Source organism: Peromyscus californicus, unplaced genomic scaffold (assembly GCF_007827085.1).
Source record: "Peromyscus californicus insignis strain IS unplaced genomic scaffold, ASM782708v3 Scaffold_6__1_contigs__length_162567912, whole genome shotgun sequence".
In the NCBI taxonomy this organism is placed as follows: Eukaryota; Metazoa; Chordata; class Mammalia; order Rodentia; family Cricetidae; genus Peromyscus; species Peromyscus californicus.
In genome coordinates this window covers 60,031,510-60,044,885 of record NW_026294584.1, presented here as the reverse complement: position 1 = coordinate 60,044,885, position 13,376 = coordinate 60,031,510, and the positions used below count along the sequence as shown (strand labels likewise).

General features: G+C 56.1%; 2 protein-coding genes across 2 annotated transcripts in view; both read right to left on the bottom strand.

Moving 5' to 3' along the window:
- Positions 1 to 5,639, bottom strand: part of LOC128098189 (SCO-spondin-like) — a 50,062-nt gene extending 44,423 nt beyond the window's left edge. Inside the window, 12 exon segments of the mRNA XM_052718985.1 lie at positions 1,517 to 1,754; positions 1,953 to 2,118; positions 2,263 to 2,490; positions 2,567 to 2,742; positions 3,369 to 3,414; positions 3,416 to 3,487; positions 4,543 to 4,687; positions 4,955 to 4,974; positions 4,976 to 5,196; positions 5,321 to 5,375; positions 5,377 to 5,424; positions 5,426 to 5,639. Of these exon segments, the coding sequence (XP_052574945.1) occupies positions 1,517 to 1,754; positions 1,953 to 2,118; positions 2,263 to 2,490; positions 2,567 to 2,742; positions 3,369 to 3,414; positions 3,416 to 3,487; positions 4,543 to 4,687; positions 4,955 to 4,974; positions 4,976 to 5,196; positions 5,321 to 5,375; positions 5,377 to 5,424; positions 5,426 to 5,545 (1,535 nt within the window). The 5' untranslated portion in view covers positions 5,546 to 5,639.
- Positions 5,640 to 5,758: 119 nt separating this feature from the next.
- On the bottom strand, positions 5,759 to 12,144 carry LOC128099536 (SCO-spondin-like). Its single transcript, XM_052721501.1, has 7 exons — positions 11,897 to 12,144; positions 8,762 to 9,004; positions 8,256 to 8,338; positions 7,899 to 8,078; positions 7,434 to 7,678; positions 7,248 to 7,347; positions 5,759 to 5,907 (listed from the first exon to the last, which is right to left on the bottom strand). The coding sequence occupies exons 1-7, from the start codon at positions 12,142 to 12,144 to the stop codon at positions 5,867 to 5,869; spliced, it is 1,140 nt and encodes a 379-aa protein (XP_052577461.1). The 3' UTR covers positions 5,759 to 5,866.
- Positions 12,145 to 13,376: the final 1,232 nt, after the last annotated feature.

Sequence of the window (13,376 nt, the reverse complement as noted above, 5' to 3'; positions counted from 1 at the left end):
GAAGACAGGCTGTTCAGGAAGCCCACATGCCTGGGATCCACAGTCTGCTTCTGTCTGGCTCCCATGGGGCTAGTCTTGGAACTCCTGAATGGGGCGCAGATACTGACTCCTAATGTGATGACTAATCCTGACTGTCAATTTGATGAGCTTGAGAATCACCCGACGACAGTCCCTGGGCCTGTCCATGAAGGATTTGCTAGATCGGGTTCACTGAAGTGTGAAGACCCACCCTGACTGGGCAGCACCATTCCACGGGCTGAGGTTCTGGGCTAAATAAAAAGGAGAAAGCGAGCCAAGCACCAGCACCCATCTCTCCCCCTGCTTCCTGACTAAGGATGCAATGTGACCGGTTACCCCCTGCAGCCATGACTTCCCCACCATGTTGGACTGTATTTCTTTGCACAGTGAGCCGAGATAATCACGTGCCCCCTTTAGCTGCTTCTTGTCTGGTGTTCAGTCACAGAAACAAGGAAAGTAATTAAGACATTTACCACTTGTCTAAGCAGCAGAGGGGAATCCATGGAAGTGCCCAGGAGCCTACCTCTGCATCCTCAGGTATAGACCTCATCTTTCCTCTATGGTATAGACCTGACCTTTCCTCTATGGTATAGACCTCATCATCTTTCCTCTATGGTATAGACCTCATCATCTTTCCTCTATGGTATAGACCTGACCTTTCCTCTATGGTATAGACCTGACCTTTCCTCTATGGTATAGACCTGACCTTTCCTCTATGGTATAGACCTCATCTTTCCTCTATGGTATAGACCTCATCTTTCCTCTATGGTATAGACCTCATCTTTCCTCTATGGTATAGACCTCATCTTTCCTCTATGGTATAGACCTGACCTTTCCTCTATGATATAGACCTCATCTTTCCTCTATGGTATAGACCTCATCTTTCCTCTATGGTATAGACCTCATCTTTCCTCTATGGTATAGACCTGACCTTTCCTCTATGGTATAGACCTCATCTTTCCTCTATGGTATAGACTTCATCTCTCCTCTATGGTATAGACCTCATCTTTCCTCTATGGTATAGACCTCATCATCTTTCCTCTATGGTATAGACCTCATCTTTCCTCTATGGTATAGACCTCATCTTTCCTCTATGGTATAGACTTCATCTCTCCTCTATGGTATAGACCTCATCTTTCCTCTATGGTATAGACCTCATCTTTCCTCTATGGTATAGACCTCATCTTTCCTCTACGGTATAGACCTCATCTTTCCTTTTCTGGAACAACCTCTACGTATCTGAGCCTCACTTTCCTCATGGACCATTAGGAACCGTTTTTCATACCCCCCTCAACACTTTCTTAGACTATAGTTAGGAAGTCAAATCAATACACTAGGTACTGGACATGAAGCTCTTGAAGCTGACAGCGCCCTGGCACTGAGGAAGTATCAGCACCCTGCCATCCCTCCCTGGCAATCCACGGTGACTGTGCAGCAGCACCACCAGCCATTCTCTCGGAAGCCCTTCTTCCTTTTGCCCGAGGGTGGCAGTTCTTACCAGTGGCTGCAGTCTTTCGTGGTGGTGGCAGTGCCAAAGGTGTAATGGTGGCCTTCAAGCTGACAGGGGCACATGCTGGGAGGCACGCATTGGCCCTCAAGGCCCCACAGCAGTCCGGGGGGACAATTACAACCGGCCACACAGCCGCCAAGCTCTTTACACTCTTCGGGCTCCCCACAGTGATGACCACACACTGGGGCACACTCCTGGTATTCCTGGCCACCAGGACACAGGACAGCTGGACACAGGGATGCATGCAAATCAGAAGCCTAGCCACCCTGTCTAGACCTCAAGTTCCTGTGCCTCTATAGGAGAAAGTGCCTAGGAACAGTCTGGTAAGGAACGAGTTCCTGCCCCTCCAACTCCCCCAAATGGAGGGCACGAGGAAAGGGAGGTGAGGAGCCCAGGATAGGGTTGGCTTGGTGGGGAGACTCACGGCACAGCGTCTCATTCCTCCATTGCAGTAGGACACCCTCCTGGGCACAGCGGCGTGCATAGGCAGAGAGCACGGAGCACAGACAGTTCCTGCCAGGGGCACAGCCACACACAGCCTCCAAGCAGCGCAATCGGAATGGTTCTCTGTCTACTAGCCCATGACACTCCTTTGGGCAAAAAGAAAAGGGGCAGTTCTTTCTTCATGGAGTCCCTTTCCTTGGGAGCCCACCGATGTCTCCCTGTGCCCTTGACTCTTCCTTGCATTTTGGATCCTCGATCTCATGGGTCAGAGGATGGGGACACTCTAGTACCTGAAAGGTGGGGCCATGCAGGATGGCACAGGCTGCCTCTGCGAAAGGGAGGCGCTGGGAGTAAGTGCTGCAGGAGGACAGTGGGGTGTTATCCATCAAAGGGCACCTTCCATCACCTGACACTTGGAACTTGCTAGCAAAGGCGGTGACGCTGGTCTCTGTGTCCCCAGCTGGTGTCAGGAAGTCATCCTGCTGTTTCCAGGTAAAGGTGCCACACAGACCCTGCACCTGAGCCATGGAAGACAGGAAAGTGAAATCCAGTCTTACTTAGCCTAGCCCGACACTCACTAGCCTCCTAGCATACCTGATAGGCATGACGGGGGTCCAGGGTGATGTAGGCTGCAGGATCAGCCACTCCCCAGAGAATCCAGGCCCCAGGCCAGCGCAACAGCAAGAAAGTGGAGGAGGCACGGGAAACATTGACATCCTCAGCACCAATCCAGGGCAAGCCTACATCCTGCCCATCTACCAGCACAGCTCCTGGAAGAGAGGCCTGACCATGTGATAGGGAACCTGTGGGGGGATGGGGCTGCAAGACAGGAAAGACTTGGCAAGATGGGAGAATATGTGTCAGGGTGGGATGTGGGAGCAGCTAGAGTGATCCCTGGAGGCCACCTGTCCTACCAGAGACCACCCTTCCATAGCTCAAGAACCCACATCATCATGTATTTTTGCATATCCCTTTGTTTGTGTGGTCAGCATGTGGGAGAGCCAGCAGCAGGCCCAGGCATGGCAGAGTTGGAGGGACAGTGGCCAAGAGGTGAAAGTGCAAGGCCTTTCCAACTCGTATAACTGTGTGACTTGTATTTACCACTGAAAACCAGCAGAAGACGTCTTGGGAAATATCCTTGGGCTAGTGTGTCTGCCCCTGGGAGGGGAGCATGAGGCAACATAGGTATTAAGTTCATCTGCAGGAATCTAGAAGGGATGGTTATTGAAATCCAAAGAGGGTGTGTGGAGGGCAGGCACGGGGTAGGCCTGAGGTGGCAGAGTAAGAGCAGTGGACAACAGGCCCAGTCGGCACCCTGAAGAAGTAGACGGCAGAGCCGTTGACTCCCCTGAGAACAAAGGCCCCACACTAGACAAGGAGGCAGGGCTGACAGTACCTGAGTATCTGAGCTGAAGGTGGGTGTTCCCCAGGAAGACAGAGAGGGGCATGGAGGCAGCTGCCCGTGTCACAGGCCCCATGCTCCAATGCAACCCGCAGCTGGCCTTTCACAGAGTCCTGGAGTAGACAAGGTGGTAGGGGTGTGTAGGGAAGCCATGAGGAAGCCTCAGTAGTGTGATGACTTCAGCTCCCACCCCACACAGGTGCTAACCAACTTCTTGCCAGACAGATTCTGTGAGGCAAGGGGCTTAACCTCACCAGGGACTGACATGGGTGAATGGATGTGAGTGCATGAGGGGAGGAGATTTTGTGTGACTGCATGTCTGTATGTGTGTGTGTGTGTGTGTGTGTGTGTGTGTGTGTGTGTGTGTGTGTACACTTTGGAATGGGAAGATCCCCATCTTTCCTCCCCATAGGTGTTCCCTATTTGTATACATGTATGTGTAGACATTTGTTGACTCTACATACACATACATAACTGTGTGTATGTGTGTGGTCCATGTGCTGGCATGCAGCCTCCATCTCTGTGTGTATACATCATACATGTTTGGCCAGGTGACTGGGAAACAGCGCCCGGGATCTGCTTGTTGACCCTGCCCTCCCCCATGTCCTCAGCCCACTGTCACCCAGGCAAGGAGGGACAAGTCAGGGGGTTGCAGTAGTCCAACATTGAAATTGAGAGATCACTGATCAGCCCTTGGAAGGACTGAGACACAGCGCGGTGTGTGATGAACTGGAGAAGCCCCAGCTTTATTGGGGAGGGTCCCTTCTCTCTCCTGCCTGTGACAAGCCCAGGGTTTTACATCTGTAAAAGGAACTATGAAGATGGGTTTGGTTCTGTGGCCCTAGATAGGAGTGGCCAGTTAGGAGAGATGGGGACTAGAAAGGACAGTGTGCATGCGTGTGCATGCATGTGTGTGTGTGTGTGTGTGTGTGTGTGTGTGTGTGTGTGTGTGTGCGCACGCACGCACGCATGCACACCTCAAGTGTATGTGTGGGGGTATGCAGGCAGCCATTCTCCTGCCGCCACAGCTGTCCATCTCTCCTCGAAAGAGGCTGTATGTTCCACCTCTTGCTTTCGTGACGTGTTTACAGTTAGGTCCCCTCAGAGCTCCCCTGGGAGGGCCCCACTCTGACAAAAACCCTCTTTCTGAAATAGGCTCTCTGCTCACCTGCACCAAGCTGTAGTGGCAGCCTGGATTGCCCCTGAAGGAGAAGCTCCGCCCATCAAAAGTGGAGTAATGCCCGTCACCGCCCACTGCACATTCAGCAGGGCACAGGGCCTGGGCACAGTGCCAGCGGCCATCCTGGCATACACTAAGGGCAGAGGGGGTGGGACAGTGTGCGGTGGCATCAGACCCCTCCCAGAGCAAGGAGCTGGACACAACCCACTCCCAGCCCATTGGTTCTTTCTCTCCCCTGGCACACCCACCACCATAGTCATTAATCATGCCAGAAAATGTCACAGGTCACTGGGTGGGAAGCCCCAGAATGCACTAGTTATTTGGAGGATCGAATCTCAGAGACAGCATAAAGGAAAGTATCAGGAAGAACTTCAAGGCCTGTGAGAGCCCAAAGACCCACCAAGGGTTGCATTGCTGAGTGCACAGTGTCACCAGGGGCGTAGCGCTGGCGCCGGTGGTAGCAGGGGCAATGGGCAGCAGGCACACAGTGGGCACCGTCCCAAAAGAGGCCAGCCGGGCACTCACAGCCACTCAGACACTCTTTCCCACAAGACCCCTCCTCTCCCTGGGCTACCGCTGAGCAGCTGGGTGGGCAGGATGAGGCACAGTCAGAGTAGAGCTGCCCCCCTGGACACAGGCGTTCTGTGGGAACAAAAAAGGGCTGACCTTGGAAGTCCGGCAGGCCCATGGGAGACAGCCAAGGCACCCTCGGGAAATGGGCCACTCAAGGATCTCGGTCAGTTTGAGGTGGGCAGACCCAGCATACCACAGAAGCCGGGCTTCCTCCAGTGCACGTGGATGCTCTGTCTAGCACAGGCCCGGGGCATAGTTGGCTAAGGTGGTACACACAGCTTCCTGCGGCCCCTCTGGGGCCACTGCCTGCTCTGGCTCCAGCACAGTAGGCAAAGAGGCAGGTCTCGTGGTACTCATCTGGGGGGAACCTGCAGAGAAGGGAAATCTTCAGCCAGCAAATGTCCCTCCTCGCCAACATTGGCCTCCTCTTCCTTTACATCCCAACTTGTGCTGGAAGAGGACTCAACAAGAACAGCCATCTTGTTCCCAGAGGTAAAAACAAAGACAAGGAAGGGGTGTCTCGACTGATGACCCAGTGAACCTAAAGGCAGGATCAGATCACCCAACTGGTACCTCTCGAGCATCCACTATCCCCTGCAGAACCCTGCCCCTCCATCCCACCCATACCTGGGCATGACATTGCCAGAACGGATCCTCCAGTAGTTGGTGGCATATATCCTGGGCTTGAGCTTGGAGCTTGCCAGCTTCTAAGCCTGTTTGTGGACCTTGCAGGACACCATCACAGCCCGGGGCCACCTCCACGGCATCCAGACACCCAGGCTGAGGACAGAACCAGGCCAGGAAACAGTGACAAGGGGCATTAGCCAGGAAGACAAGAAAGTGACTCAACTATCATGCCCACCAGACCTCGTTCTGGGCTGCAGATGGAGGCAAAGTGACAGGCCCAGCCCAGAGAAAGAGGAGCCAGGGTCAGTCAGCCCAGACAGAGCTGGTCAGTAGCCACATCAGGGAGGACCCTGGGGTAGTCATTAATTACACAGCAGTTGCCAGCCTCCCTGTGGGACCTGGAACCTGTGTGCTCTTTCTGAGGACCCCCAGGAAAATAGTGGGCAGGCAGGAGGCAGTCTCACCTCATAGTCAGGGAGCCTCCATGAATTCCCCAAAGGTGGCCGCTAGCATGGCCAGTCCCCCTTCTGGCTCCACAAAGTCATCTGAGGACATTTGAGGCCAGTGCTAGACCTGGCGTCCTATGTCTTTTCCCTCCCTCCCCTCCCTCCCTCCCTCCCTCTCCCTTCCCTCCCTCCCTCTCCCTTCCCTCCCTCCCTCCGTCCACCAGCCACACCAAGTCACATCTCACGTACCCTCTGGTCGGCCACTGTAAAGCCCACAGAGGCCCTGTGTCCGTCCCCAAAACTCATGGTCCACAGAAATGGAGATGGAACTGGACCTGTCCAGTCTCACAACAACCCCCAGGCCCCCAGAGAGCACCAGCCAGTCCCCCCTGCCACTGCAGACTCATCCCTGGGAAGAGGACGGGGTCATTCAGTCTTGAGGGTCACACTCCCATCTCATCACAGCAAGCACACCCTAAACTACCTAGGGAAAGAATCCACACAAATGTACAAGCTCTGCTGTGGTTTTCCTGCTGTGGTTGCTATCTTGAGAGAGTAAACTACCACACACACACACTATATCTACACCACACATATACTATATACACATTCCACTCACAGCACATATACACATACAGTACACATACATGCACCACAACACACAAGATATACTACATACCTCACAGCATACATACACACATACCACACTTCTATATAGACAATACATGGACATTACACATACACTCCACCCACCCACCCATACCATGCAGATACATGCACACTTAAGCCCAACTTCCTATCTCAGCCATGATGATATTCTCATGAGGCAGGTAGGGAAACTGAGGCTCAAGACAGTTAAACAGTGACTTGCCCAAGTCATAGTTGAAGGCAGTAGGGAGCGGGTGAGCCAGGCTTATGCCTTCCTGATCCTTAATTTTTAAAAGCTTCCCAACAGTACTCAGGGGGACGCAGCAGGCACCTGCCCCAGCCCGCCACCCTGCCCTTAGGAGTGGGCAGACCACCCCAGAGGAGGGAAGGAGCCCTCACCGTGAAGCAGCCGAGGCTCCCCAACAGGCACTGGCTGGCCCTTCACAGAGACCTCTCCATCTTGGATCAACACCTCCTCAGGACCCATCATCACTCGAACCTGAGAGCAAGCAGTGGATCAGAAGTGTAACTCTTCACCCCACCACGTCCAGACCTTCCCTGGGGTCATCTCTCTCCCTTCCTCACCAGCCAACAGTGCCCAGGCTGGGGACAGTGGACCCTAGGCCTGAGGTGGACAGCCCAGGTGGAATCCACAGCACCAGCTAGCAAGTAGGTACACTGGCCCAGGAAGTGGTAGTGACGCCCGTCAAAGGTTTGGTAGTGGAAGCCGGACCAGGTGGAACAGGTAGCTGAGAGACGCTGGCGCCGGCTCCAGAGCTGGCCTACAGCCCCTGCCAGGGGCTGCAGGAGGGCTTCAGAGGAAGCATTGCCTGAACAAGATATATCAGGTGTGAGCCTCTAAATGCAGGGACAGAAGTGAAGGGACAGTTCCTGGCAGAGCCAGGAGGTATGACGGCAGGGCATGGTCCCCTCTGGAGGGACCGTAGGAGTAGCCAGGGCCTGGTGGAAAGGCCCGGAACTCTTAAGGGGTAAGGGTGAGGGTGAGGGTCTGGATATGCCTGTCTCCAAGACTGGAAGCTGCAGACCCACCTGGGCGGTGCTGACCCAAACAGCTGAGGCACGTCTCAGAGCTGCTGTCCCACCAGCTGTGGCCCCAGGGCTGGGCGCAGCATTCTTCCAGGCTCCCTGCTGAAGAATTAGCTGAGCCTGCTGGAGGCTGGCACTGCCATGTGGCAAAGCAGTGGCCTGCAGGGTTGGCTTCAGCGAGGGCTGTGGTAGAGGAGAATGGGGCACATCCAGCCTGTCATTATATGGATGGCCTGGAGAGCCCAGCCAGACCTGCTGTGTCCTCAGGCAGTCTGTCAGCTCTGCTGCGTCACAGATGGGCTCCCCTTCACAGCCACTACCCCAGAAGGCACCATTCACCCATCCTGCTTGGGTACTTACCGTCAGTACAGTGAGGACCCCCCCATCCTGGACAGCAAGCCCTCACTGTCCGGTTCCAAGTAGCAGGCCGGGTTTCTGGGGGTCTGCCCCCACCATACAGGGGGAAGCGAGGGAGAGAGGTTAATATTTACCCAAGTCCCACCACAAGGCAAGACCTAAGACCTTAGGTCTGGTCAACTACTCCAAGGGGTCCTTCCTATCAAGTAATCCTCCCCTCCTGACCTTAATTTCCTCAAGTGTAAAGCAAGAATGAATGCTGGGAAGCAGACTGGGGCAGAAGGAGTAAGTGTCATACCTCTCCCTGCCATACGGTGCTCACCATGGTGCCCTCTCCTCCACCCACACCATCTCTCTCCACCCACCCTTTCTGGAACTCAGCTAAAACCCGTTTCCCAAATGGCTGCTGCACCAGGTCCTCCCAGGTCCTCCCCCCACTCTCAGGATATCCCGCCGTCACTTTTTCCTTTCCTGCCCGGCAGACAGCCCAGGTTCTGACCCTCACTCACTTGTAGATGGCACAGAGCCCGAGTGCTGGGGGCCTGGTGAGCCCCACACGGCCACTCCAGGGCAGGTCCAGCTGCCAGCCTAGGCGGATATAATGGTACAGACTGGTGCAGGGTACCAGGTCCTCCTGCCGAGGAGTTACTTCCTCTTCCACATGGATGGTCTCTGTCTGCTCACACCACCCGCCTGTCCAGGGATAGGGGAGCACAGCTACCAGCTGGGAGAGGTTCTTGAAGCAAGGAGGAAGTTAAGGGTGGATTGAAGTGCTGAAAGAAGAGTCTGGCATCCCAGAGGGTGTCTAGGCATAGGCACGAAGGAGAATCTTATTGGGAGAGAGCCCCCATGAGCTGCTTACCCATTAGTCAGAGCCCATAGCATCCCAAAGAGAAGGGCAGGGAGCAGCATGCTGCCCCACCCCAGGCCACTTTTGGGAGGACCTGAGGTTTGGGTTTGGGCAGTGCTTACTTCGAGAGACCAGAGAGGACAGCACTGGTCCCCTGCCCCACACTGAATTTTGATGCAACCTGGAGGTCGGTCTGTCCAGGGCTCTTCACAAGGGGAGATTTTATCCCAGCTTCTTGCCCCTGGGTAGCAGCTGCCCAGAACCAGATTGGACCTACCTACAGCATCCCTTCAAATGCCAACTCTCCCTGGAAACAGGCCCCATCACACCCCTCCCAGTGTGTGTGTGTGATGGGGACTCCAGCCAGACATTTTGAGCCCTGGTTTTCTACACTTTCAAGCACTACCACAAATTAATGTATGAGTGTGGTCAAGACATGTTCCCTTTCTGAGCGTGCTGCGTCCTTACAAGTGAAAACTTCAGGGACTTCCCAGGGATGCAGAGATGGGGCTTGATAAGCTCTTTGAACTTACAGGGGTGAAGATTTTTCTGAGGGATAGCCTTCTCAGCCTTCAAAAACTGCAGGCAGGGCTGGAGGGGTGGCTCAGTGGTTAGGAACACTTGCTATTCTTGCAGAGGACCCGGGTTTGGTTCCCAGCACCCCACACAGTGGCTCACAACCACGCACAGCTCCAGTTCCAGGGGATCCAAAGCCTCTTCCTGATCTCAGCATCAACAGGCACACATGTAGCAAACATACACAAACCACTGCCTTTATTGTTGTGTCCTTCTCAATGCTTGTCCCTTTCCCTGTTCCCTCTCAGGTCAGCTGCACAGGAAGAAGAGCCGAATGGCTGGAGCACCCAAGTGTGTGGCAACAACCTGACAAAGCAAAGCCTTTCCTCAGTGGGGTCAGGTTTCTGGTTTTGATTTTTTTTTTTTTTTGGTTTTTTTGTTTGTTTGTTTGTTTTTTGAGGTATTTGTACAAGGCGTTTGGGGCCATTTGGTCACCTGTGGGGTTTCTGAGGGTCCCAAGGTATCCAGAAGACTGAAAGGATCTAGGAAGATGGGAAGGGGAGAGGGGTGGGATAGGTCTGAGAGCCTGCTCCCCCCTGCCCCAGGCTGGAGCTGAGCTGAGCCGGATGGAATAATCCCAGTGTCCGGTTCAGAGGAGGCGCCTGCAGGCTCCACAGACAAATCCTGGTTACATCCTGGTTACCAGTAGACCTCCAAGGCCACTGGGACTGGAATGCAGCGGGACCTGAAACTCTGAACCCTTTCATTTCATAATGAAATGAGGTCCCACTGGGCATCCTGCATGGTCACCCCACCTGGTACTTCACAGCTGGCCTGGGTATTCCTTCTTCTATTGGGCCTGGAATCAAAAGAGGGCCCAATACAGTCCCTCCGGTTGCTTCCAAATAGCTAGTGTTGGTGCCTGGGAGTTGAGTTGAGTCCTGGGAAAGGGTCAGGGTCGGTCATGGCAAAATGTCCCTCTAACTTCTATACACGTGGACTGCAGTTCTCCAAGCCCAGTCTTGAACACACAAGAGGGACACTCACTCTGCTCCTAAGCCACCTGCAGTCAGTGGGCATACAGGTATTAGAAAAACCTTTTGCATCCTGAGTCACAGTACCTCCTGATCCATCCTGTCTCCATTGCTCCAGACCTCACTCCAACCATCTGTAAAAGTTGAGGACACCCTTGCTGCATCCTGTTAAGATCAGTCTTGGGTCACTGTGTCCTGATTCGACAGGTGTCATCATCCTTGTGACAGGGTGCCATAGCCAGGGACCTTGTCCTGTCACAAGGGCCATTTATTACCACCCCCCCACCCCCCGGTCTCAGACTCTCTCCCAACTCTGTTCTGCAACTTGGCTGACAAAGGAAACTTGTACTGGAGAGAAATATAACTTGGATCTGCCCTTTCCCCTACAGGGGCAAGCAGGCGGAAGTGGGAGCCCATGGGAGTTTGCAGAAAGATCCCACGGGCATGGAATAACCTCCTAGATTTTAGCTTCAGGACTGAAGGGGGAGGGGGTCTCAGAAGCAGAGTGGGTGGGTAAGGCCCAGGAGTATGTGCACCCATGAGCAAAGACAGACGGCGGGAAAAGTCTGGGAGAGGTCCATACCTAAGGCCAGGAGGTTTTCTTGCCCACGGACCGAACCCCCTCCCGAGCCTCCGCCGAGCCCCGCCCAGCCTCACACCCTGCAACCTCTAAGCCTGCCCAGTCCTTTCTGTAGGGGACTTGGCTCAACTTCTCCCCATTTTCAACATTGTGATCCCTCGCTCTCTCAGCTTGGTCTCTAGTCCTCAACCCTCGCAGCGGGTGTCGGATCCCGTCCTTCGAGTCTAGGTGGATCCTGGTGGAGAGTTTCCCTAACCGATTCTCCCACTCTCCACTGGCTGGACAGTCTCCCGTGGGACCGCGGCGATACTACATACTCGGCTGGCGCTGGCAATTTTGAAGACAGCAGTGCACACACTGCTCTCCTCCCCAAACACGCCCCCTCCTCTCCCTGCTTCCCCCAACTCTTCACCACCACCACCCGGTTTCTGCGCTCCACCTTTCCCCAGCTCCTCCCTCCTAAGCTGAGAGCACCCTCCCTCCTAGCCCGAGTGCCCTTCCTCCCTAGCCTCCTCTTCCCCTTCTCTCCCCTCTTCCCTTCCCCAGTCCTAAGCTCCCACTTTCCATCTCACCCCTCCGGGCATCTTGCCTTCAGACCGTCACCTGCACTCGAGCCTATTAGTGCACCCTTCCGTGACGGGTCTCGAAGACCCCTGGCCCCTACCTCCTTTGCCTGGTGCCCCGGGGCAGTACTCCAGCTTCCCCGGTTCCTCCCCCATCACCCGCAACGCTGCCCCACACCCTCTCCCTCCGCGTCTTTCCTTCCCCTCCCCGCGAAGTTTCAGGGCTGTCAGTCCCGGAGTCTTTCGGGCAGCCCGCACCCAAGCTGCAGGCAGCGGGCGCCATTGTGCACACCGCCGCCCGGGACCGGAGGCCCGAGCGCCTGGGTCCCCGAAGCGGGCCGCGGCACATAGCCGCAGGAGGCCGCCAGGTAAGGACAGGGGAGGTTCCTGGGCAGGCGTCTCCGCCTGCCACCCAAAAGGAGCTTTGCAGACGCTGCCGGCTCGCGGCAGGTGACAGCCCCGAGGGAAGGGGCGCGCAGGCGAGCGTGTGGGGGAGGGGCGGGGGTCAGAGGAGGGAGGGAGGGAGGGGAGGGAGGAGGGAGGGTCCAGGAGCAGAGGGAGAGACTAGAGAACTGGAGGGGAGGGCAAGGACTCGGGGAGAGGCCCGGTGGGAGCAGGTGGGAAGAGGGAGGGAGGGGCCCGCGAGGAGGATCCCGAGAAGAAGGAGTAGGGTTCCTTGGGATAGAGTGTAGGAGGGGTCCAGCGCGCAGGGGCAGGAAACCAGGGGATGGGACCGCTCGGGAGCCAAGGACGCTGACAGGTGAGCCTCGAGCAGGGCAGGGGCCCGGGACCCGGAGTGACTCCCGGAGGTCTAACGGGGGCGGGGATTGGGGGGGAGTCTGGTCGGGAGGAAAACTCCAGAGAGGGTGAGAAGTCAATGGGGAGCAGAAATGGGCACCGGGGCCAGTGAGAGGGAGGTGTGTTGGGAAGAAAGGGGGATGGGGAGGGGCAGAGCCAGGGAGTAGGTTCAGGGACCGAGAGGTTAGCTTGGATTCCCCTGGAGTGGGGGGCGTGAGACCTAGAAGCGAGGGAGCAGACCGGGAGGGGGAGGGGAAGAACAAGGCTGGGGACGGGGAGGGGAGGGAAGCGGAGCCCGAGCTTGCAGGGTAGGCAGAGGGGGAAGGGAGGCGGGGGCCGCTGAGGGGAAGGAGAGCTGCAGGAGGGAGGGAAGCAGAGGGGAGGATGGTGTGGGGGAGGGGGAGGGAACCGAGGAGAGGAAAGAAGGAAAAGAAACCCGAGTGGGGGAGGAGAGGGGAGGGGCAAGCGGGTGGGGGGAGAGCAGCTGAGACGGGGAGGGCGGGAGTTGGGGGAGGAAGGAAAAGAGGAGGGGGAAGGAAGGGAGAGAGTATGCAGCCCGGGAAGGGAAGGGGGTGGCGCGCGGAGAACTAGGCGGGCGGGCACAGGAGGAAGGGGGAGGGGAGCGCTGCCCAAGACTGCTGGGAGCCGAGGGTCAGGGAAGGCGGTAGCTGCCGAGGGCCGATTCCAAGGGGGCCCCAAGGGGTTGACCCGGCGGGTGCGCGCAGGGGAGGAGCCAAGGGGGCGGGGCAGTAGGAGGAGCCCCAAAAGGCTGCCAGATTTGGT

Bases quoted from the DNA above. Each gene is read 5' to 3' on its own strand.
- LOC128099536 (XM_052721501.1), bottom strand. From the start codon at position 12,144: ATGTGCCGCGGCCCGCTTCGGGGACCCAGGCGCTCGGGCCTCCGGTCC. The intron at 7,679-7,898 runs GTGGGTCTGCAG...TATCTTGTTCAG, and splicing joins TTTGGGTCAGCACCGCCCAG to GCAATGCTTCCTCTGAAGCC. The intron at 7,348-7,433 runs GTGAGGAAGGGA...GCTTGCTCTCAG, and splicing joins AGCCTGGGCACTGTTGGCTG to GTTCGAGTGATGATGGGTCC.